Raw genomic sequence first — 23,965 nt, 5'->3', positions numbered from 1 at the left:
GTTGTGTCAGGAGGAGACTTCTGTGACAAAGGTGCAATTAATTCCCCTTCAGAAATATTTTCCCTCTTTCCACACCCAAAGCATCTTTTTCCCTGCGCAACATTTTCCACCTATGTAAGTCAGGAAGAAATGGGGCTTGTCAGGGTTTTGTCTGGTTATCTGTAGCTGTCAGGGGGAACTCTCATTAACTTGATGGGAGGTCAGAAACTGTCCTCCTGAAATTAAATGTATATGTTCTGGTTTAAAAACTTCAGCTGTCAGGCTTTGTGTGATGGGCAAAGCTTGGTACCAAAGTCCCAGTTTTCAGTGTGATTTTAAAGTCTCTTCAGCTAAAATGTGGTATAAATTGGGGTCCTTGGAAAGCCCGGGTGGGTAACTCAATACTGTGCGGGGCAGGATAATCCTAAAATACTCCTCAGCTCATAGGAAGGCCATCCATATGCGGGTCTGAAAACACTTCAGATATTGCCGAGCTGAGCTGCACAGCTTTCCTGCGTGGGTAGCAACAGCAGGGGTCAGCTCCATTTTTTTCCAGGGTCATGCTATAACGTATGGAAATCCTCTATATGAGTGCCTGATTGCCAAGTGCTCAGCGCTCACTAAAGGCATCAGTTTCATCCAGATGCTGCTCCTATTTAAGCATCCAGAGAAATGGCCAGAGTTCTGCAAGCTGGGTGCACACTGGGTGCCGAGTGCCTGGAAATCTGGCTGAATGGGAGCTCAGGCCCTGTTATGTGTTGAGCCTTGCGAAATGTGGCCTATTGCTTTTTTGAAAATCTGCCCCAGGGTGTGTTTCATGCTCACCTCCCTGGCTAGGCCTTCGCTGCAGAAAGTGCATCAAGCTTGGTCTTAATGTAAAATCCTCTGGCGAAAAGGCCTGGGTATTACCTCCATGTAACTAGCTGAGGTCAAACCCCAGGGGTGGGTAGAAGGTTGATCTCGAATAATGACATCAAGGTAAAAACGACAGTGCCTTGTTTCTGCTCGGATTTTAGGTCAAGAGAGCAGCCTTTGATTTAAAAACACACACTTCTATTTGCAGTGAAGACCTAACTAATGAGGCCTGATACCACTTGCCTTGAGGCTTTTGCCACTGAAGTCTGTCGGTCCAGGAATTGAGCCTGAAAGCAACCCAGAATGTCCTGTGCAACTACAAACCATTGTGAATTAAATTGTATGTATTTTTAGATGAGTGAAAGCAGCTGATTTTTTCAGGGCTTCATCTCAAGGTTTACAGGACATTCCTTGGTCTGGAACACTTCAGGATGCGCCATGTGTTTGTTTAAAATACATTGCATCCTGCCAACTTCTTGTGCATGTAACCGGATGAAAGAGATGGAAGGAAATATTCATAATTTTCTACCCTTGTTTGGTCAAATTTTGTTTCTCCGCAAACTTGCTGTCCTGTTGGAGAATGCGATGTTTTGTTTTGTTCCTATTGTATTTTCACGAAGCTCCAGGTTCAGATTTTTACAATGCCACTTTTTTTGGCTTCTCTGTTAGAGGCCTATGTAACGGGGTGTGTTGGCACTGTAAGGCAGCTCTACTCCGGTCCAGCAACCTTCTGAGTCAACGTTTCCCCAAGGTGAATCAACTCCGCATCCCATCCCCTATGCAGGTGAATTGCATGGAAAACCAGTGAATTCCTGTTAAAATAACACAACTGAAGACCCTGCTCCCGTTTAGGATCAGAGGGATTTTAAGGTTCAGGGGCTAACTCTGCCCTGATGTAAATCCATCGACTCAAGAGCTGCACTTGGCCCTAGGCTGAAATGAACCCGAGTCTTCACCAGATGGCTAGGAGGATACTCCGTTATGACCCTCCGGAGCAGGAGCGAGGTGCTGCACGCTGCATCAGTAAAATTAAGCACTGAGGCCCCGATCCAGAGCATGTTGAAGACCAAATTAATCTTTCCACGGACTTCACTTAGGCTTGGGGTCAGGCGTGAGGCGAAGCTGTCCTCTCTGAGCAGCATGTGGATCTGCTCCCTGAGGCCAGGGGTGTCTACACGGCCATCAAAGGGTGTGACTGGGGTTGGTGTAGAAGAGCTAGCTCAGGGATGGGAGCGGTGAAGTCACGGCAGCGTGTGCTTGAGCACAGGCCAGCCCTGGGAGTAGTTACTGGGGGTTTGGGGTGCATATGTATGGCCTGCCCCAAGGCACGCACTGCTGCAGTTTCACTGCTCCACTCCCCACGGTAGCTAGAGCTGCATGAGTTGCAGCTGCACCCTGTGGTTGCAATATGGACATGTGCACAGTAAAGGGGTGGAGAACAGGCTCCCGGGAGGAGACGTGATCTTCAGCAGAGTCCCATTGGTGGTTCCATGGCACATAGCTAGGTTCTGCACACTGAGGCCTCCCTCCTGCCCCCCGATGTCCCATTAATGCTGGATCGGGATCCCAACACTTCCCAGGCCGGCTCAACCTCACCCTCATGTCTTCCTGCAGGCCCTGCATGGTGACATTCAAACCCAAGAGCAAATATCAGCTCAGTTCTCTGTCCTGCGGCACCTGCCTTGAGCTGGTGTCTGTATCTCCACGCAGTGCTGCGTGTAGCTGCCCTCTGACAGAGGGCAGCCAGCCGGTATAATTGAGGGAGCTGCTTCATTTCAAACATAGATGCTGTGCTTAGGGGGGAAAGATGAGATCTTGCACCAGTGTTTGCATAACATTCCCGACCGATTGTTGCCCGTCTTCCTGTCTCTGCTGCTGTGACGCTCCCCGATGTACTGAGACTAATTATGGCTTAAGCTATTGTTCAGACAGCAAAACATTAAAGCCCCTTTGACAGTTCAGCTGGCGCACAGCAGAGCTGCACAGCGCTGATCTGCTGTGACATTAAGGTGAGTACAAGAGCGCTCTCTCTCGAAGGGAGCCTCGGTTCTCCAGTGTCTGTCAGGCTGGCGGCTAATCTGTCTAGCCTGCTCCTTGGCCAAGGTGGAAGAGGCGCTGAAGCTTGGCAGATGAGTCAGTCTGGGGAGCTGCAATATTTCAGGAGCATGCGGTGATGTACCAGGCTCCAGATTGCCTTAACCCGATGGCGTAAAAGGAAAAGAATTGAGCATCCCATTTACTTTTCAGCGTGGAAGGTCCTTTGCATTTCACTCAGCTTGGAGAGTCACAAGAGACTCTATTTCCTTTCTAGATGTTCTCTAGTAGGTTTCACTTGCCTCTTCTGCCCGAACTAGTGCAAGGGTACAATGTTTGTTTGCTGATGCTCCTGGGAAGTGTTTAAATCCAAACAAAAAGCTGCTGTTCAGTGGAATGAAGACTGAAGTCTGAAGTGGTTCTCAGGCCTTGCTGTGACCCGCTGCACGGGGTGAATTTTACCATTCGAGCATGTAACGCAAAAAGGACCTACCTGCATTCTAGCAAACCGCTGTGTTCAAAGTTCCTCCGCACTTCCAGCAGGCTCACGCACGATCACTGCACTAAACACTTCACACACAGTTGTTTAATGAGTGGCAAATGGCTGTTTTTATAAAGAGCAAATTGCTGCAAATAAGAAGCTGCTTTAAAAAAAGGGGGGGCTGGATCCTCAGCTGGGTGTGAGTCTGTAGGTCTATTGACTTCAATGGCTCCAGGCCAGTTTACACCAGCTGAATGTTTTAGAAGTAACATTAATTGTGCATGTTCTGCACTCTCCCAAGATACCCAACGGTGAGCTGTTTATAGTGTGGTGGAAACCAGAGGGCAATGAATAACAGTTATGTCTGTAACAGCTTCCAGGTGGTTATTTTTAACTCTCCTAGTTTACAGACTAGGGGCTAGAGACTGCAATTGCTATGCACCCTCTGCTCCTATTAGTTTCACTTCCTGTATTCGGGCCCCATGTATTTTTCTCTCTTGAGGTTGTAAATTTCCCACCCTCCCTGCCACGTTGCTTTCAACACCTCATCACCTGCCATGAACCGCAAATGGACCCAGGGGTCTAGGGATGCCCCACTGTTAGAGCTTTTATCCTGGCAGTTTCTGGTTGGTGACGGTTTGGGTAGCTCTGGAAGCTGGCTCGGTGTGCCGGAGAATCTCTCCTCTCCTATCTCCTTTGCTAGAGAAGCAATTACTATTCATTTTTGTCATAATGTAGCCAGTTAGGAAGAAAATGTTAACGCTTCTAATTTGTTTGGTGTAATTAAGTGATGATTCCATTTGCCTGGGAGTAGCTGAAGAGGAAAATGGCTGGAATAGGTTGGGGCTGTTTGCTCAGTGCATTAGTGCCAGCCATACGGTCCCAAGGCACCACAATGATTTACTTTCGAGCGAAAACTCGACTGCCCCTTGAGAGAGGAGGGGAGGACTTTGATGCAGTGTTTCAGGCTGACCTGGACTGACTTTTTACTTTCTTAGAGGTGGATGGGAAAGATAGCAGTGTCGATACCAAGGAAGCTGGATTCATACAGTGTCTTAACATAGCGAGATTTAAAGCACTGGACTCTTGCCTCTGGGTGCCCATGCCTGGGGCCCATTTGACTGGCATCGGGGGGAGATGAACGAGCAGCAGCCCTTGGGCTGAAAGGTGCTTGTGTAGCACGTGCCTGCCCTGTGCAGTGTTCAGTCCCCTTCTTCTCACTCCCATTGAAATTCCTTGGAGACGGCTGGATACAGACTGGGAGTGTGATGTTGTCAGTCCCTGGACGTTTGGGTTGTTACATTTTGCTCCAAGGCCCTGTTGTCTCAGGTGTGCATTGCTTTTCACCCCAACCCAGTGCGAACTGTAATGACCGTCCACTGAATCGCGTGCAGGGAAGTCCGCTGCTTTCAGGCCGAACTGCCCCAAGTTCCGGGAGCCCTGTTCTTCCCTTGCTCCATATGGGTCATGGATTTCACAAGGAAAGCAGTGTACGGTCAGCTCAGACTGCAGCCGAAGGCACTGAAAGGTTCAGCTCTTGGTCTCGAGGCCTCAGGGCGCTGGGACTGTACTTTCCATTTGGTATCCACGCTACTGTGGGTCTCCCACCCCAGCAAGGATCACAGGTAGCTGCTAAGCTGAGTACATTCACCCTTAAACCACGTTCGGGAGCCAGGCTTAAACTCGGTTTTAACCCAGTTCTAAGCCAGTTTCTACGTAACACAGTTTGCCCAGCCTCAGTCCCGAGGGCCAAAGTTGGTTTAAAAAGCATGGTTTAGAACATCAGACCCAATCTCCCGCTGGTGCAAATTGGCAATCAAGTCAGTGAAATGAGGTGGTCTTGCATGCTGTTCACATCAGTGGAGCAATGCTGATTTCTACTAGCTAAGGGTCTGGCTCCTCATTCTTCATTAACACGCTTTGGGTTCATGAAAGGTCAAATCATGGCAGGATCATGTTCCTGAAATCTGCTTAAAGAGCCGTGTAGCTGAGACCTTATAGTATGGTAATGGGAAGAGGATTTGCTGCTGATACCTCGTCTAAATGGCTAGTTTTTTAAATGGCTGGAAAATAAGATGCCTCCCACATGAGGAGGGGAATTGGTTGGTTAAATAATACTGTTCCCTGGCACCCAAGCTGTGGTTCTGCTTTTGCCAAGTGTTGATGATGATGATGCTTAATTCTTGCACAGCATTTGAAATCCATAGATTTCAAAGAAATGTATAGGTGGGGAAACTGAGGCAGAGTGCGGAAGTGACTATCAAAGGTCACACAGCAAGTCAGTCATGAAGCTGGGAATAGAACTTTGGGTCTCCTGGTCCAATGCCCTATTTGCTGTGCTGATTCTGTGATGTATAACAAGGATTGGTGAAAACCTAAATCACCAGGGTGGGGAGGGAATAAAACCACAGCCGATCAAATTCTGACTATGGTTATGTATCTGACAAGTATTGGATTGTGCGTCTAATATATTATTCAAGAGGCAATGATGATTTGCAACAGCTGAGGATCTGGTCTGTTTGACTCTCTAAATGATCAAATAATGCAAAAAATGCTTTGACTTATTGTTTCATTATTGGCTAATTTGTGTTGTGGAAGTGCCTAGAGGTCCTGATCCAGGGCCCCATTGTGCTAGGTTGTGCATATACACACGCAAGGAAGATGGTCCCTGCCCCAAAAAGCTTACAATCTCGAACGCCCCGAGCTTAACTTGTGCTAGGGCTTGCCAGGGTTCATCACCAGAACCTCGTCTGTCAGTGGCATTGAATAATGCATGCAATGCTATGCTTATCATGTCTTGCATGCATTACACATACAGTGCGTGGCGAGGTCACGCTGTGTAGAGATACCATGTTGAACCCTGACACCCCTTTCTTTACACACTCAGCACTGATGATGCATAAGGACAATAGCTTATCCACTCAAGATGATTTGATCAACTCCATAAACAAATGTCACTTGGAAGGTTGACCCAACCCTTTGATCTCCTGATGTAAAGCACAATATAAGAGCCATATAATAACCCATTTTACCTTGGTGGTTGAGACCAAACCCAGCTTTATTTTGCTGGTTAACATCTGGTCCATGCTTCGCTGTTGACTATTTAGCAGCTCATGTGTGAAATGAGTTTGATGGACCTCAGTCCAGTTATCAGTGGTCAGATGTTTGCATCTCAGTTGCTCGCCCTCTATTGGCAGTGTCAGTGAAGAAGCTAAGGAGTGATTGCCCTATGCAGACTGAGCTCACCTTCAGGTGTTCCTTACCGATCAAGGCTAGGGAACAATAGCAGGACAGTGGGCGAGACGTTTCCTTTGCTGATGCTTGTTCAGTACCCATCTGAGAATAATGACTAAGAGCTTGCTATTACAGAGCACTTGACAGCAGCAGATCTCGAGGGGTTTTACAAAATACTGTCCCAACTTTCCTGATGGAGAAAAGAGAAGTGATTTGCCCAAGGACACCCAGAAGGTCAGTGACAGAGCTGGGCATAGAAACCAGGTCTCCTGAATCCCGGTTTCATGCACTGCTGACTGTGGCACGGTGGGGCGATCAGTTCTGTCCTTTGGCACAGCACTGAATTCAGGTTGGAAAGCTTCAACCATGCAGAGCCTGTCTGATAGCCCTGGTTCCTCTAGCGCTAAGAACCTTTGCCCCCTGTGGCAAGGATTTGCTCATGCTCCCCAGTGCTGTTCAGTGAACCCATCAAGATACCAGCTCTGATCGGAAATGATGGGTGATTAACGGGATTTGTAGGTGGCTGTTGCTAGGCTACAGACTCTCTCAATCTGCTCTGGCTGTCAAAGGGTTGTGTGTTGGGGAGACGTGAAGCGATGCAGCCAGGACTGGAGGAGTAAGTGTTTTCTACCCTGTGTGTGTGGGGGGGGGGGGACGGGACAACCCCATCGCCCCAGAATCAATCGGGGACTGTATGGGGTTTCTAATGTGGGAGACGTGGCTCCCTAGGAAGCCATGCCAGGCATGGAATGAGATGCATTGTGGGGTGGTAGGAGGCACTGCGGGTTACCGGGGGTCTATCTCCTCTGGAGTTCTGTGATGGCTGCTAGTTCTGGGGGTGACAAGGGCATTCCAGCCGTTGGCTTGAGCAGGGCCGTGATCTGCAGGTGGCTGTGACCTCAGGCTGCTGGACTGGGGTGTGCAGGGGTGGCTGGAGACAAGTTGTTTCCTGTCCCTCTGCGTCAGCAGTAGCAGAGGGATGTGGGGCTGGCCTTTCCTATGCTGAGTGTTCAGGAGAAGGGCAATGGTCCCCTAAAAAAGCAGAGATCACCCTTGCCTTGGAAATAGGTGGGAAAGCGCTATTGGACTGAATCAATCCCCTGCCCCATCCCAAACTAGAGACACCTTCCCCCCCCCCACCCCATCTAACAGTGTAATTGCTGTATCAGGGGCTTAAGCTGATGCCATGTTCAGTCTTAGCCAGAAGGTCGCAAAGCGGTGAGGGGCGTTAACTTCTCTAAAACAAAACTGTGCAGAGGAGCAGGCTCAGGCTGCATCTCAAGTGTGTCAAGATCCCGGAGGCCCTGGAGAGAGAGGGTCCCAAGTCCAAGTGCGGCGCTGTGTGGGGGTGGTCTGGATTCCTGGGTTCTTTCCCCAGCTCTGACACTGAATCACTGTGTGACCTTGGGCAAACGGCTTCCCCTCTCTGCACGCTTTTTTTTTTTTTTTTTCCCCAAAAGGGGATGGTGTTACTCTGTGATGGCACTTTGAGAGCCTCACCAGGAAAGCACTAGAAGTAAGTACAAAGTGTTAAAATGTCAGGTGGGGGAAGGCTTCCCAGACAGACAGACAGACACCCCCATGTGAGACTGATAATGGCACATCAGTTATTGCCAGCAGCCTGAATTTCAGGGATCGGTTTGACGCTTGGAGAGGAGCATTGGCTGCTGCGGAAGTGACTCTGATCCGTACACAGTGCGCGTCTGTGCATAGAGGAGGGGGCTGTGGTCTCCGAGTGATGGGATATTTAAATCCTACTTTACTTTAAGAAACTCAAAAGCCGCTCTAGTTACATAATGAAGGCTGAGTTTCTCTCTGCAGTGTGCACACCTATTTATACCCAGGTGTGTGTGTGTGTGGGTGGCTGTCTCTCCGGCTACCCTTTTATGTCTGTCTCTCTCTCTCCATCACTCTTCATTTGTTCATTTCATCTGAAGGTTTGACAGCTATTCAGGGTAAGAGAGAAAATAATCCCTGCTTTCCAGTGAGAGCTTGGGACTCTGACTCTGTACTACTGGGCTGCTCTCTGGATCCTTTACAGTTCAGTTATAATGCTGCGTGTGACAGAGCTGTGGCTGCGGGCATGCAGAGAGTTGCTGTCTGTACTCCAGCCTTTTGTCTTTTCCCAGCAGGCGGTACCGTGGCAGGTTTCCCGGGAGGTTTGGGAAGACATTGACAATGGGCATTTAATAATCATGTCGAGGATGAATGAAACCAAAAAAAGTTCCTAAGGAGCCAAGAAAGCACCGAGCTGGGAAGCTGACGGCTTGTGGCATCCTCGGTTTGAATGCCCTGTGGGGGATGGGGCGCTCAGAAAATGGGGGAGTGAACTGAATCCAACCTGTGCCTTTTTATTTTTAGGACCGGGCTCCACGTGAGCAGCTCTGGCAGATGTGGTATTGCAGGACTAATGGAGACGTGATGAAAGGTACCAGCCCCTGCCCCTCTCTGTGTGTGGGTTAGATGGGACCTCCTGTTTTTGGCAGCTGTGTAGAAATAGATGCCTTTCTCATTCAGGGATCGCTGTGCTCCCAGCTGCCTGGATCTCTGGCAGGGGTGAGGGTTTCTTTGCATGTTTCTGTTTGTTTTTTTTTGCCTATGTGTGATGCTTTTTCTCTGGCTGTGTTGTGCAGCTTAGCCAGCCCCCTGGCAGGCACGCCAGATGTTGCCTCATCCCTGACGGTCCACGATGGAGCTAGCCAGCACCAAAGACTTCCAGTGGAAGACCCTCGCGCCCCTCTCCAGCGCCAGGGTCTACTGCTCGTTGGTGGAAGCGGGGGGCCAGGTCTTTGCCATCGGCGGCTGTGATGACAACGGAGTCCCCATGAACTGCTTCGAGGTTTACTCCCCCGAAGCCAACCAGTGGAACGCCCTCTCTCCCATGCCCACAGCCCGGGCCGGGGTCGCCGTGGCTACCTTGGGCAAGCGGATCATGGTGATCGGAGGGGTCGGGATGAACCAGACGCCCTTGAAGATAGTGGAGATGTACAACATAGATGAGGGCAAGTGGAAGAAGAGGAACTCCCTGAGGGAAGCTGCGATGGGCATCTCGGTGACGGTGAAAGGCAAGGAGAATTTGTTTACGCCGTTGGCCTGCAAGGTTTGGGGGAGGATGCAACGTTTTGGGGGAGTGGCACTACAGAGCGAAAAGGTGGAGGATGGGGTGTGGGCTCAGCGTATGCATCTAGCCAAACAGCTTTCAGAGATTATTGGTTGGGGGGGGGGGGGAGGGCTCTGAATGTGGGCAAGGAAACCAATCCCCTTCCCAAACTGTGCACCAGGAACTCCAGCTCAGCCGTATCTCCGGTTGGAGAAGTTGGCTCACTAGACCCCTCTCCCTTGCAATGTCCAGAAGAGGCAGGACTGGACTGTAATGAGGATTCTTCACTGGGGCTGCTGAATGCAGACAGACCCTGTGGTTCCCTCTGGTTTTCCAGCTCTGCCGATGGACCATGAGCGCTGTTATAGCTGTGGTGGTTTTAGACCGGCACAAGCTGCACTACTGGAATCCAAACTTTCCTAAAGCTGGGGGACTCCTGGATCCCTGGTGTTGGCTAAGGTCCATCTCTGCTTCAGCAGCTTTTCTGTAAGGCAGAGAAGCAAATAGAGGATTTAGAGATCTAGGACCCAGTTCTGGTCTGTTTGATTGAACAGGGAGCAGAATTTGGTCCTTGGGATGGTCCTAGTCACGTGTATTTCCGGGGCCTTATGGCCTGACTGACAGATGCTGGAACCCAAAAGCTGCCATTCATGTCAGTGGGAGTGATGAGTACTTAGGTCGCCCTGCAGATCTGGATGTGGGGATCCCAATTAATGGCCATAAAATGGTTTAGGATAGTGAGCGGAGGCACTGAGTGACTTCCCCAAAGGGCTACAAATAAGGACACAGAGCACTCGGTTGGCATTTATTTCCAAGGGCTGTACCGCAGAGATGGTAAGCGCCTTCTCGCCATCCATTTGGGTCCTAGGATGGCTGGGATCCACCTCTCTATTTGTCTTGGCACTTGCACTTCTGGAGAAAGAGATGATGGAGCCGCTGATTCTAGCGCAGCCGTAATGTGCCGTGAAGTAGATGAGTGAAATGATCCTGACTTCATGATAAATGGGGAAAACCTTGAGCCTTCCCAGGCCCACCCCAACTCAACAGCATTTTGGGAATCTTCACAAGGCCCAGTTGTGAGCCCCACAGCCTGTTCATGGGCAGTGCCAGGAAATAGGAACGTAAGAACAGCTGTACTGGGTCAGACAACATTCGCCCATGTCCTGTCTTGCACCTGGCATTGGCCACTGTTGGTTCAGAGGGAATGAATAGAACAGGCAATCAAGTGATAACCAGGGAGGTGCATTTTCAAACAGTTGATGGCCTCATCTTCATTGGAGAGGGTGGCAATTGGCACCTGAAAAGGGGCAGGCTGTGATGCCCCTGGGGGGACTGCTCACGGAGTAAGGGGGTTCTGCAGTGTCCGTAGGGATGTCACAGCTGGAGCCCAACTTGAACTGAGTGCACCAGCGCAAGCATTGGTGCGTCCCACTGCCCAATTCCCCCTGTTCCAGGTACCGTCATTAAAGACACACGAGTTCTGATTGGCACCACTGATTGAGCTGAGTGCAAAATGAGGGTACAAATTGTGCAGGTGCAAGAGAAGGAGGTTCCTTTTGGTGATCCCCAAACACACTTCTTTCCTCTGCCTGCCGTAATACTGCAGCATTAAATGGGTGTATGGAAAATCCTTCTGTCAGGGCTCTGGCTTGCCTCTCTAGGCATCTTGTTGATTTCTAAGCAGAGGCTTGCAATATTGATTTCCTTTGGAACGTGCTGCCATGTGATGAGAAGCCGCAGGCTGGGGCCATGGTTGTCATGCAATGAGTCCAAAGGCCTGTTAGCATCCTAAGATGCTCAGGATCATGAACGCCGCCTCCGCCTAATCTCCAGACAGCTTCTTGGGAAGTTTTGTTTGTAGCTGGATTTGTTAGTTGGATTTAAAGAATACTGTCAAGGCATTTGTGAACAGGTTTTTTTTTTAATCATTGAGCCAGTTTCATCCTGGGTGTAAATAGGCTGGCTTAAACAAAGGTACGCCCTGGATCAATTTGGCCAGAAAAGCGTGGAACACATGTCCTTAACAAAATATTTTGTCTTCCGTGTGTAGACTGGTTTGTTAGTGCTGGGCCGGGGGGCTGTATAGGCTGGTGTGTGCTGCTCAGGATCGCTGAGGGCTTCATGCACTGGTTTATTATTTATAGGGATGCTCTGGAGTGCCTTGCTCAGCGTAGATTGGTGTATTATTGTAGGGTTGCTTTGTGGGCCAGGCTGCTGCTATTGGTTTCTTTTCATTTCATTTCTAGAAATAAAAGCACGGCAGGGTTTGTGTAGGAGAAACGGCCCTGTCTTTATTTGTAAAAGATTCCTGCCGAGGGAACTGCGCTGTTACCCTAGGACAGGTGTGAATGACTGGTCATCAGCTATGAACAAATTGGTGCAGTGCCTTGTCCTGGCTCTGACCCCACGGTCTGGGTCGTGGGACTAACCATCCTTCACCTGCTTTGAGGCAGTTCAAATGCCCTCCCTAGGTATGGGCTGAAGAGTGCGATGTTGACTCTTCTGTGTAATTTTGAGTGCACCATCTGTTTCTATGACCTCATCTCCTCTCTCAAGGAACAATAGCCAGGTACTTCTTGTATCCCAGCCAGAGTGAAACAGCACAGCCCGCTCCTCCACAGCACCTTTCACACCCCGCCCCCTCGGGGGCTAGATAGCCCCAAAGGCAAACAATTGCCCTAGGCTAACCCCTGGGATGCAGACCAGCACAGCGGTGCATCAGCTGGGTACGGGGAGCACCCCGACTGAATAGCAGGAGGGGCTGTGGGTTGGGACTGAAGTGTACTGGCCGAGCTCCCCGTGGGAACCCCTAGACTGGAATGGCAGGGAGTGCGGCAAGTCCAGACGCAGGGCATCTGCAGCGCTGAGAGAGCTCAGGGCTAAGCAGAAGAGGGGGTTGCAGATTGCTACTGAGGAACATTGGCTGAGCTGAGCGTGGAAAGCCCCAGGACTGAATAACGGGGTGCTGCGAGCTGGGACTCTGTATGGGAAGGTTTGGTATATGTCCAACACCAGCCAGGGATCTTAGTTCTCATTTCCATGAGCCCTGCTTCCCCTCACAGAAGGGGTGGTCTGGGTGTCCTAATCCTGTCTCAGTGGAGGGGAGGGGGCACTGCACCAGATGACCCCTCGAGGTCCCTTCCAGCTCTGCGTTTTTATATTGAAAGCCAAGAGCTGTCCTAGATCTAAGTTACTGGTGTCCCCTCACCCACCCGCCGGCATCATTCCCCTATTGCCCAGTCGCTTACTGGCAGCTGTTCTTCAAGAGCTCCCCTGTATCGGGTGGGCTTGGGCGTGTGCCCTTCTACGTCAATGCCAGGGCTGGTACAGTATTGCGGCTCTGGGACAGACACCGGGATAGCTGGGGGAACAACACTTTGTCCCCGACTGGCTCCTTAATCGTGCTCCCACCGTGCAACCAGTTCTCCCTTCACCCCGACCAGGTACGCTTTCCGAGGATCCTTTACTGGGCTGTGGGGGTATGTCTACCCTGCAGCTGGGAGCCAGCCGCCCCGCCGAGGAAGGCAGACTTGTGCTAGCACGCTGAAAATCGCCACGTGGACGTGCCAGCTCGGGCTTTCAAGCCCGCCTGCTCTTCTAGACTTCAGAGCCCAAGCTCCAGCCTGAGCCAGGACACCCCGGTGGCTATTCAGAGCACGCCGGCTCAAGCCCTGCTCACCTGCGTCTGCCCACCTGGCGTGGGCGGCTCGCTCCCAGCGGCAGTGTAGACATGGCTGAAGACTCTGACGTCCAGGATCGTCTCCGTGAAAGGCAGATGCCCCTGTTCACAGTGACTGTTCAGTGGCCCAGACGAAATCAGGGTGGCAAAAAAGAAATGCTTTATTTGCTCTAGTGCTCAAGTATCCTAGTCTAGGTGTACCGAGGGGGGGAATAAAGGGAGTGGATTCTGTTACAAAATGGAGGGAAGCCTCTTGGCCCCAGCTTCTGGTTCGTTAACCCTTTCCCTGCCCAGAGCAAGTTGCATGTGCACTGGAACGGCCCTGACGGTGGAGTGTCTCCTGGTCTGAGTTACTGCCAGGATTTACACGGCACGAGGGGCACTGCAGGAAAAGTGAGAGGGTGGATCCCACATGTCCATCATGCCAAGCAACAGGGCTTCCGTGGCACCCAACGTTACCTGTGCTCTTACAAATGTGCCCTCTCGCTTCTTAGGCTGTGAATAATTATATCAGGACTGCAGGGTCAATGGCTGTGGTACTGAGAGTGCTATTTACACAAGGGAGAGAGGCGCAGTGGTCTAGTAGCTAGGACACTGCACGGGGACTCGGTCTCCGTGGCCTATTAGCAGTAGAAGGTCTATGACAGAATTGAGCAGTTCTGATTCCATCCAGTAGAGGGCAGTGCAACATTCTCTCTCTCGCTCACCTACACAATTGCAATAGCAGGATTTTTTTTCCTCCCTGGAGATTGCCCTGAGGGCAAGTGTCTTTTTCGTTGTCCCGGGAAGTCATTAGGAAGCTGGATGCATTCCTGAGCCCTTGTTGCCTTTGTCTCTCTGCAGACTACAGAGTCTATGCGGCTGGCGGGATGGGGCTGGACCTGCGGCCTCACAACTACATGCAGCACTACGATATGCTCAAGGACATCTGGGTGTCGCTCGCTACCATGCCCACGCCCAGATATGCTGCCACTTCCTTTCTGCGGGGCACCAAGATCTACGTACTCGGTAAGGACTGGCCTTGGCTGCCTCCCTCTTGTTCTGCTGTAGGGGATTGGCTGGGCGATGGCTCCTCTGATGGCTCCTGTGAACATAGAGTGAAATAATTCCTAGAACAGACCCAGACTGACACACAACCTCACAGGCGGTTCTGAAAGCTGCTTCCTTCCACCCCACGTGCTAAAGTACCCGCATCTCCTGGGTTTCGCCACCATTAGAAATACCAGGCCTGCTCTTGCATCTGCTGAAGTCAGTGGGAATTGCTCCATTGGCAGCAGGAGGGTCAGGGTTGGGCCTGTTATGGGAGAGGCAAGTTGCCCACTCCGGTTGTAGACCAGAGATGCCTGCACAAGCACCTGGCCTTTAATGGCACTGCTCAGTGTCTACACAGACACAGCTTAATCTTCAGAGCACTGTACAAACATAAGGATCTGATCTGTAATGACAAAATCTCACTGGCATCAGGATGTCCTTGTCACTTTATGGGGAGCAAGTATCCTTGTCCTCATTTTATAGATGGGGGAAACTGAGTCAGAGCTACGGCACCACTTGCTCCAGCTAAGTCACACAGCAAGTCAGTGGCAAAGCTTGGCTCAAAACCCAGGAGTCCTGACTACACCCAGATCCCTGGGCAATGCTGCCTCTCTTAAGGTTGCTACAGAAAAGACCCTTTGATGCATTTGAAGTTTATCCACTTCTATTGAAAACACAGTTTGCAAGGCCCTGCGGCAAGCGTGTTTTTCCAATCTTCAAAGACATGCTGAGCATCTGAACGGGAAATAGATGTACTCATTTGCATTTGATTTATAAAAAAGAATGGCATCTTTTTGCCATTTAAATACTAGCTGCCTAGGCCGTTCTCTATCACTTACCTGTCATTGATTTCTTGGCCAACTCCATTGGGCTTATCACCATTATTTATTTGCATCACTTTAACACTCAAAGGTCCCTCTTAGGATGAGGGGTTCATTGTGCTAGGTGCTGTGTACACAGGAAGAAACAGTCCCTACCCCAAAAGCTTCCAATTAGAGAAAATGGTTGGAATTGGGATTTTTTTTTTCTCTTCCACTCTAGACTGGGCTCCCTGAACAGACCACATCTCTCATGATGCACCACCGTTTCCCATCTCAGCTGGGGAGGCAGTGCATCATGGGAGATTAGTCCAACCAAGGAGCTTCTCCTATAGAGGAGAATGGGAGCATGAGGCACCTGAACTACAACTCCCATGAGGCACCACAGCAACATTTCAGATTAAAAATAGTTTGGGTTTTTGGGTGTTGGGTTCTCTTCGTCAAAAAAAACCCCAGACATTTCTGGAGAGCTGATACTTTTCATTTGGTTAAACCCAATTTTCCATGGAAAAACAGTTCAGATGGGAAGTTTTTGACCAGCCCCCCTTCCATTCTAATTGAAGATGCCTCTAGCAAGTGTGACAGATGAAAGGAGAGGAGGGATGATAAGGGTAATGATAAGGTGGTCACCTAAGCTGCTTCAGATGGTTCTATGTTGTCTGAGACCCACCTCACTCATTTCAGCTGCCTGGTAAACTGTTCCCAGTTAGCTTGTGCTGCTTCCTGAACTTGGAGGCAGCTACCTGACCAACTGACTCTGCCCTGGGATGCTTCTGTCCCCATCTCTGTCCCAGGTGGGAGGCAATCCAAATATGCCATCAATGCCTTCGAGGTCTTCGACACCGAGACCAGGTCGTGGACCAAGTTCCCCTGCATCCCCAGCAAAAGGGCCTTCTCCAGCTTCGTCCCCACGGAGAACAACCTCTTCAGTCTTGGGGGGCTGCGGCAGGGCAGGCTGTACCGGCAACCCAAGTTCATGAGGACTGTGGATGTGTTTGACATTGAGCAAGGTGGGAGCCCAGTGCTTGGTGTGTGTTTACTGCTTGCGGGTGAGGAGCATGCATAATTTGAAGGGCGATACCTTCTAATTCAGCAAAGGCCTGAAGTCAGGCAGCTAGTACGATACGTAGGCCTGCTGGGTGCTGAGGGATCTGCAGCTCCTGTTGCCCTCGATGGTGGGTAGAAGCACTCTGCATCCTGCAGGACTGACTGCGGATGGCTTGCACCCAGCTCTGCAGAAGGAATGCCCTCAATAGTAACAAACCAAACTAGCTATCCAGCCTGCGGGTGGCAAACCTGCTGTCCAGGCAGCTGGCTCGAACCCCAAGCTCTCTGCTGGGTACTGCGCTGAGACACCTTGGCCGGCTGTGACATAGGCTTGTGCAGGTAAACAGCCTTTATGGAGGTGGAGAGGCCAGGTTTGATCTGGCTGTGCTGCATCTCTTTCCACAGAGGTATGATCTGCATGGAGCACGTGGATTCTTAACCGCTCTCCCTTAGTAAGGAAACACCAAGTAGGGGCCTGGCTTCCCTGGGCTCACTGGTGTATTTGGGCTCCTGTGAAATGCAGCAGTTGTGCTTGGCGAGGGAGGGGATGTGCATGCCGGCTTTACAAACTGTAAAACCTGGATCCAGGTTTTTCCACAGCCCCCAGTTTGGATCCAGGCTTTGGTTTAGCCCGTTTGTAAAGATATGGCAAGGGCCATCTGCAAAATCAGCATCCGCTTCTGAGCTCAGATGTCAAACACCCCCATGCCTGGCCCTACAGCGCGCTGGGATTTTGGCTCAAGTCCCTCTTTAACATTGCCCCATGTGAGGTTAGCACGCGCCCAGTGACTTTGGACTGAGGTTCAAACAGATCCGAACATTCAGAGCAAAACTCACCAACCAACCGCTGAGTTTCCCTGGGAGTGTGGTGAACGGCCGAGTTCAGCCCGGTTTGTCTGTCCTTTCTCTCCTCAGGTGGCTGGATGAAGATGGAACGCTCCTCCTTCCTGAAGAAAAGGCGAGCGGACTTCGTCGCTGGCTACTTGAAAGGAAGGGTCATCGTGGCTGGGGGACTAGGTGAGGGGCGAGCAGAGGCGAAGGGTAACATTTTCAAAGTCACTTTGGTGACTTTGTAGCCGAAGCCCCATTTTCAAACGTAAGTGAAGTGCTTCAGAGTCCAAATCCCGTTCAATTCAATGAACCTTAGGGAGATTTTCCATGGCACGTGGACTTTCAGTGGGAGTTAGGCATCTAACTGCCATGTGAAGCTATGAAAATCTCCCTGTTAGGCTCCTTTGTCAATCAAGCACTTAGGAAAAATCTCACCTGAGTTAGGCAGGACTTTCATCAGTGGCTGCATTTTTGACTGCCCGACACGGGAAACAGCCTGACTTTTTTTCTGCTGAGCACCTGCCTTCTGAAAATTTAAGCCTCTTTTGGGTATATAAGCTGGGCACCCAAAAATGGAGCACGCCTAATCACCAGTCACTCACGGACATGGAGGCTGAAATCCTCTCTCAAGTGATGCTGTTGGGCTGTAAATCTTACTTTCCAATCCCTCACCCAGGCGCTGGGTATCACATTACCTGTGAGATTCCACTCCTGTTAGGAAATGCCTATGAAACAGGTCGTGCCCCTCTGCCCCCCCAAATTCGTATTGCTGCCATTGGGTGTTTGTGAACCATCCTTCCTAGTGGTCTGGGGGGGGGGTTCCCTGCATGGCAACTTCTCGCTTCTGACAGCCTCTTTAACAAGTGCAAAACAGCAACTCCATCCTGGTCTGGACCAGAGGTTGGAAGGGCAGTGTGCGTGCCAAGAAGCCTCTGTGGCACAGCTGCTATTGTGTAAGGTTGCAGGATGCAGCTGCAGAGACGAGATCAGCTTCTGTTTTGGACGGCCACAGGGAGCAGCCTGGTCGCTAGGAGCTGCAGCTTGCGGCAGGCTCTGATTTCTGTGTTGTGCAATAACTTGAAAAGCAATTGTTCAATACAAGTTCTTGTTGCTTCCCACCCTGTGCCTCGGTTTCCCCAGCGGGGCTGAGGATACTGACCTCCTTTGTGACGTGCTCTGAGATACACAGATGGAAAGCACTATGCGAGAGCCAGGTATCTTTATTGTTCCGGGTAACAGAGTGGGCCAGGAGGGAAGCAGGTGTGAGCAGGAGCTGGGAGATAGCACCTGGGGTTATGCTTGAGCACCCAGAGAAGTCTTTGTTCTTTGGGCCCCAGTATATGTAGCAGAGAAGACCCAGCCATTCTTATGGGAGACGGGAAAAGAGCTGATAATGGGGTCATTTCTGCTTTTGGACTATTGCCTCAAAGTCATGGTTTTTCCTGCTCAAATCTGATTCCCTCCCCCCACCCCCTTGCATTTGGATGTATTTATTCTGTCTCCATGACATCTTTGCTCTTCTGCCCCTCCACCCCCCTTTGGCTCATTCAGGGAACCAGCCAACTGTCCTGGAGTCAGCTGAAGCCTTCCACCCGGAGAAGAACAAATGGGAGAGTCTGCCGCCGATGCTGACCCCCCGCTGCGCCTGCTCCAGCCTCGTGGTGAAGAACTGCCTGCTGGCCGTCGGCGGAGTTAACCAGGGTTTGAGTGATGCTGTGGAGGCCCTGTGCGTCTCGGACTCCTAGCCAGCCTCTTCCCAATCCCCACCCAACGGGCGGGTCCTGCTCGGGGGACCTGGGGAAAGAGCAGTTGCAGTGATGCTATCCAGATCGGCCTCGCATTGTTGGCCCCTTCTCTCCTGCATCTTTCTAGCTGCCCTCACAGGACGTCCTAGGAGAGCTGGGCACCTCGGAAGCTAGCACTGCTGTGAAGCTGTTTGCCGGCAGGGGCTCCTGGTCGTCTATTAGCCAGCCTTGTTACCCAGGGGCATCACCCCTGCAGACACACTCCATCTCCACCCCTATCCAGGACCCAACCGCCCTTGATCCTACACCAGCCCCACACGTCTGAAAAGCGCACCAGCCTTGACCAACCTGGGCGGAGCTGTTAGGTGGGGCCGGGGGGAGAGTCACTCTGGCCTCCGGCAAAGGTGCAGGAAGGAAGTTGGCTGAGACAAATGGAGCTGAAAGGGTGTGTCCCTTGCCTTCGGGAAAGCACCCTTTAGATCAGGGCATGCGGGGGCCATGTCCTCAGACTCTACTGTGCTTTGATCACCATCCCTCAGAGCTGCAGTGCTCCCATGAAAACCCTGTGCAGCCAGACAAGCCACTTAAAAAAATCCACACCACCCCTCCACCCCCAACTCCAGTGTTTGGGCAGAATCGGTCTCCTGTCCTGATGTGAGGTTACACTTGCCAGCCTCCCAGGGCGCAAGATGTCCCTCCCTGCGTAGAATCCCTTGGTGAGCTACAGGAGAACTTGCTGATCAGGTATTTAGATGAATGGTGAGCTCCGTCAGCCAGAGAGGAGCCAGTTCTAGGCTGGATGGACAGCAACTTCGTTTCCCTTGAACTTGGCGAATTTGCCCATCGCTCCTGCCCAGGAGCTGAAGCCGGGGCTAGCCGGCACTCCTGGGTGTGCTCTGAGATGGAGGCAGAGGGGCTAGTTAGGACACTGCTTCAGGCACATGGAGGATTCTGCATTTGGCATGGAACAGGCAGAGCTGCCTTCCCTTGTTCAGCCCCCATCTCTGCGTCAGAGCTGCAATGTTCAGACCCAGTTCTAGGTCTGGATTTTAATGCTCTTGAAATCCTGGACCCGAACATCAGTTTAGCTCAGGGTCCAGCAAATGGCCCTTTATCTGTGCAGTGAGCCAACGTTGGATTTCCGACACCCCAAGTGCTTGGGGGATGGCAGGCCCCACCTGTCTGTTCACACGTCCCACAGCAAAGCCAGAATGCCACAGCTCTCACTTCCTCGTCCTACACCTTGTTTAAACTTGTATCTGTGGCTTGTGGTCGAATGCTCTTTGATGGGTGGGTTGCAATTCTTGCTCGTAGCAGCAGCACAATTAAAGCCTGTATTCATAGCCTCAAGCACATGCGTTCTGTGGTGAGAGATGGTGTGGAATCCAACAGGGGATCTGCAAAGCAGGGGCCTGGACTAAAGGGAGGGGGGAGCCCGTCTGGGAAATGCTCGTTGTCACTAGCAAGCTTACAGCCTGCACCGAAGGCCCTGTGCTAGGGCAGATGTGATGCTGCTGCCGCCACCAGCCTCGCTGGCTTGTTGTGCACGTTTCTTAATAGTCACTTTCCTTGGAGGAAAATCCCTTCCCATCCTGTGCAGAACAAGCCAGCGTAGAGCTGCAGGGCAGAGGGTGGAGGAAGCTGCCTGGCAGCTTAGCCAGTCAGTTGCAAGTGTAAATGGTCTAAGCTCCTTCCCTGCTTTTTCAAGAGCCCCCTGGTAGTATGTGGCGTTTGTAATGGGGCAAGTGCTGCGGTGACCAGCTCTGTCAATGCCAACAAACCCAAGCTCTCCCGTGGCAGCCTGATCTAGCTGCCTCTGTGAATGGCTGGCAGAGCCATGGAACAAGGCAACTGCTCCTAGGGGGAGCTTCCCTGATCAGAGCAGAGGCGGTTCATTTCCTCCTGCTTGTTGTGCTATCACTGTTCTAAAACAGTTCTCATGCTCCCCCTGGGGCCGGCCTGCCTAGTTCCCAGGAGGAAATCCACAGCCATGTGGCTCCAGCTCAGTCATTTTCAGTAGGACTAGCCCCAGCATGGATCCATCACTGGGCCTGTCTGCAATAAAGGAGCTCCCACATTGCAGAGGTTAAGCTCTGTTTTCTCTGCCCTTTGTGGATGGGGCTCAGCTGGGTGGCTATAGCTCTGGTTAGCAAAGGGGGGTGTTAGTCTTGCTGTTACCGCCTTGGCCTGCTGTTGCTGGGAACTGTGGATGAAAGATCCGATGGGAGTGCGGAGCTCAGGGTGACTGTTGGCGAGCTGTGAGTAACCGTGTGCACATGCTAGGGGCCAGGCGATGGATGAGAGGGGCTGCAGACAAGGTGGATGGGTTGTTGCCGCTGCAGGGCAGGGGCAGACGGGGCACTGGTGCCACCATAGAGCCAGGAAAGCCCCGGGAAATGGGGCCATTGCAGCAACCTTTATGGATTGTTTCAATCTGCCAGAGAAGCAGAAACACTGGGCCTCACGGAGTTCCTGGCATGCCAAGCTCAGTGCACCCCACTCAGTACCACCTGGCTTAGCGGTCTCTCTTGGGCAGCTAGCCCATTCTCAAAGCTTTGCTGCTCAACCCCCTGCCAGGATACCCTTCTCAGCCCAGTGCAGGAGTGTTCATACACGACCCTATCCAATAGGTGTCTGCATCACCACCCTTTCCTGGGTAGAATCAGAACTGCTCAGCTCTGTCATAGGCCCTATACTGCTAGCAAATAATGAGGATTCTTAAAGGGCAGGGTCTTGCGCTCTAAGCTGTGAGTACCTAAAGTCTATCCTTGCGGTTGCAGTAAGATTCCCAGTGGCCTCTGGCTATGGCCTGCTGACTGTGAGGAAATCTGTTACATTTAAAGTTGTTTTTTGTTTCTGATTTAAAATTTGACAAATGTATGTTAAACAAACAAAACAAAAACCCCCAGAATTTCAAACAAAATGGAGAGAAATTTTTTTGCACAAAATATCCTTTCCTTTTCCCCATCAGTCCAGCATGACAACTCCCAGCCGGTCTGAGGCGAGCAGGTCAGAGCGGGGTGAGGGATGCGGAACCCTCCAGGGGATACTAGAGGGAATTTCATCAGGCAGTGATGGAAGAAGAGGGTGTGAAGGCCCCATGCTGCTGCTGCCTTGCAGTGGTTCCCACCTGTGTGAAGTGGGAGGGTGGTGTGCCTGCGTCTCCTGGGCCAGACTTTCCACTCACAGTGATGGGCCTCTCGCAAGGAGATGTTTGCATTTTGTGTGTCAGGGCCAATGATCTAGTTTCATCCCCCTGAACTGGCGGCAGCTGCTGCAGCAGCCTTCCTGCCCTGCAATGCTCTGGGGAACTATTAGCTGCAGATGAGTCCTAGTTCTGCAGATGCTGTGGCCACACTCCCTGCTGGCTAAGAGGTGGGCAGCGTCCTCTGCCAGGGTGACGTAACCCTGTGGGGCCCTGGCTCTGCCCCCCAAAAAACCCAGGATCCTCTCCAGCTCTGTAATGCGAGGCCTGGATGTGGATTCATTGTAATCAGGATAAGCCAATTGGATGTGCTGCAGATCTCCCTCGTCTCTCCCGCAAGGACAGATAGACTCATCACTTGGCTCTGGGGCCTGCATTCAGGGTGAGGAACAGCTGAAGCAATAGCCGTGAGTCTGAAGCAGCGCGGCAGGTGGCAGCAGAGGTGTGGGCTGGTAAACGCCAGCCAGCAGCAGCCTCAAAGGTCAAGGAGGCAGGAGAGGGAGAAAGGCAAGTCTCTTACAGGGAGGACGGCTCCCTGGCAGGGCTGGGGAAATCTGGGCCAGATAGAAAAGTCTCTGCAGGGCGACTTAGGGGTTGAATGGATTCAGGGCGCATGAGCTGTGAGGGGCTGGCATAGGGCTGCTTTTTGCTCTGATCACTCACAGGCCAGGGGGGAGCTGGTTTGGGGAGTTAGTCATGGGTAACATCCTGCAGCCCAGAGGCAGGTGATAGCCTAAAATCCAACAACAGAGAGGCCAAGGGGGGGCAGAGGGACCTAGCAAACTCTCCACTGACTTCCCAGCCCCTCCTGAGAGTTGCCAGGGTCAGATTCACAAGGCAAAGAAGCAGGGACTGCCATGGGGCTGCTTTACTGTGAAGCTTTGAGGACACCTAGTGGCTTTTTGGGTCATCACCTCTGGAATTCCTTCATGAGAGATTTCCAATACAAGGAGCCCTATCCAGTGCATCCCTGCAGAGAAGGAAGGTAGCTGTGACAAGGGATCCCACAGAGATACGAGGAGGGCTACACACAGGATCCTATACTATTGTAGATGCATAATAGGAGAGGCAGGGATTTGGTTGGCTCAGAGACTTAGTTATCAGACACTAGATGAACACTATTTGTTGGGGAGGAGTCAACATGGTTTTTGTAAAAAAAAATCATGCCTCGCCAATCTACTACAATTCTTTGAGGGGGTCAACAACTGTGGACAAGGGTGATCTGGTGGATATAGTATACTTAGATTTTCAGAATGCCTTTGCCAACGTCCCTCACCAAAGGCTCTTAAGCAAAGTAGGCGGTCATGGGATAAGAGGGAAGGTCCTCTCCTGGATCAGTTACTGGTGAAAGGATAGGAAACAAAGGGTAGACATAATGGTCCGTTCTCAGAATGGAAAGAGGTAAATAGTGGTGTCCTTCAGGGAAGGAAGAAGAAAGTAAATAAGGAAGTGTTTACTCCTCCTCATCTTGAAAACTAGAGGTCACCAAACGTAATTAATAGGCAGCAGGTTTAAAAAGAACAAAAGGAAGTATTACTTCGCATAATGCACAGTCAGCCTGTGGAACTCCTTGCCAGAGGATATTGTGAAGATCAAGACTATAATGGGGTTCAGAAAACCTAGGTAAGTTCATGGAGGATAGGTCCATCAATGGCTATTAGCTGGGATAGGCAGGGATTGCTGTTTGCCAGAAGCTGGGAATGGACGATGGGATGGATCATTTGATGACCTGTTCTGTTCATTCCCTCTGAAGCACCTAGCATTGGCCACTGTCGGAGGTCAGGATACTGGGCTAGATGGTTTGATCCAGTATGGCTGTTTTTATGTTAAGGGTTATGTCGAGCTGTTGCCGTGTCAGATCCAGCCCTGCTCAATCGTACCATAAGTACATAGCGCACTGCAGAGGATAAGAAGGAGATTTCCAC

The 23,965-nt window shown here is 51.3% G+C and overlaps 1 protein-coding gene across 3 annotated transcripts in view; it reads left to right on the top strand.

Annotated features, from left to right (window-relative positions):
* The window catches only part of KLHDC8A (kelch domain containing 8A), a 34,005-nt gene extending 12,558 nt beyond the window's left edge, over positions 1-21,447 (top strand). For 2 of the 3 annotated variants that reach the window (XM_067531716.1, XM_067531715.1), the window contains 6 exons: positions 8,945-9,011; positions 9,217-9,648; positions 14,206-14,370; positions 16,007-16,222; positions 17,175-17,276; positions 18,642-21,447. In XM_067531716.1, the coding sequence (XP_067387817.1) occupies positions 9,273-9,648; positions 14,206-14,370; positions 16,007-16,222; positions 17,175-17,276; positions 18,642-18,835 (1,053 nt within the window). In that variant the 5' untranslated portion in view covers positions 8,945-9,011; positions 9,217-9,272 and the 3' untranslated portion in view covers positions 18,836-21,447. Of the gene's footprint in view, positions 1-8,038; positions 8,100-8,944; positions 9,012-9,216; positions 9,649-14,205; positions 14,371-16,006; positions 16,223-17,174; positions 17,277-18,641 lie in introns of those variants that run through there. The other variant, XM_067531717.1, reaches the window with a different exon arrangement.
* The last annotated feature ends 2,518 nt before the right edge of the window (positions 21,448-23,965 follow it).

This window comes from Emydura macquarii, unplaced genomic scaffold (genome assembly GCF_026122565.2).
Source record: "Emydura macquarii macquarii isolate MOO-44397 ecotype Brisbane River unplaced genomic scaffold, CSIRO-AGI_Emac_v2 contig_3220, whole genome shotgun sequence".
Taxonomy (NCBI): Eukaryota; Metazoa; Chordata; order Testudines; family Chelidae; genus Emydura; species Emydura macquarii.
This window is presented reverse-complemented; position numbering and strand designations above follow the sequence as displayed.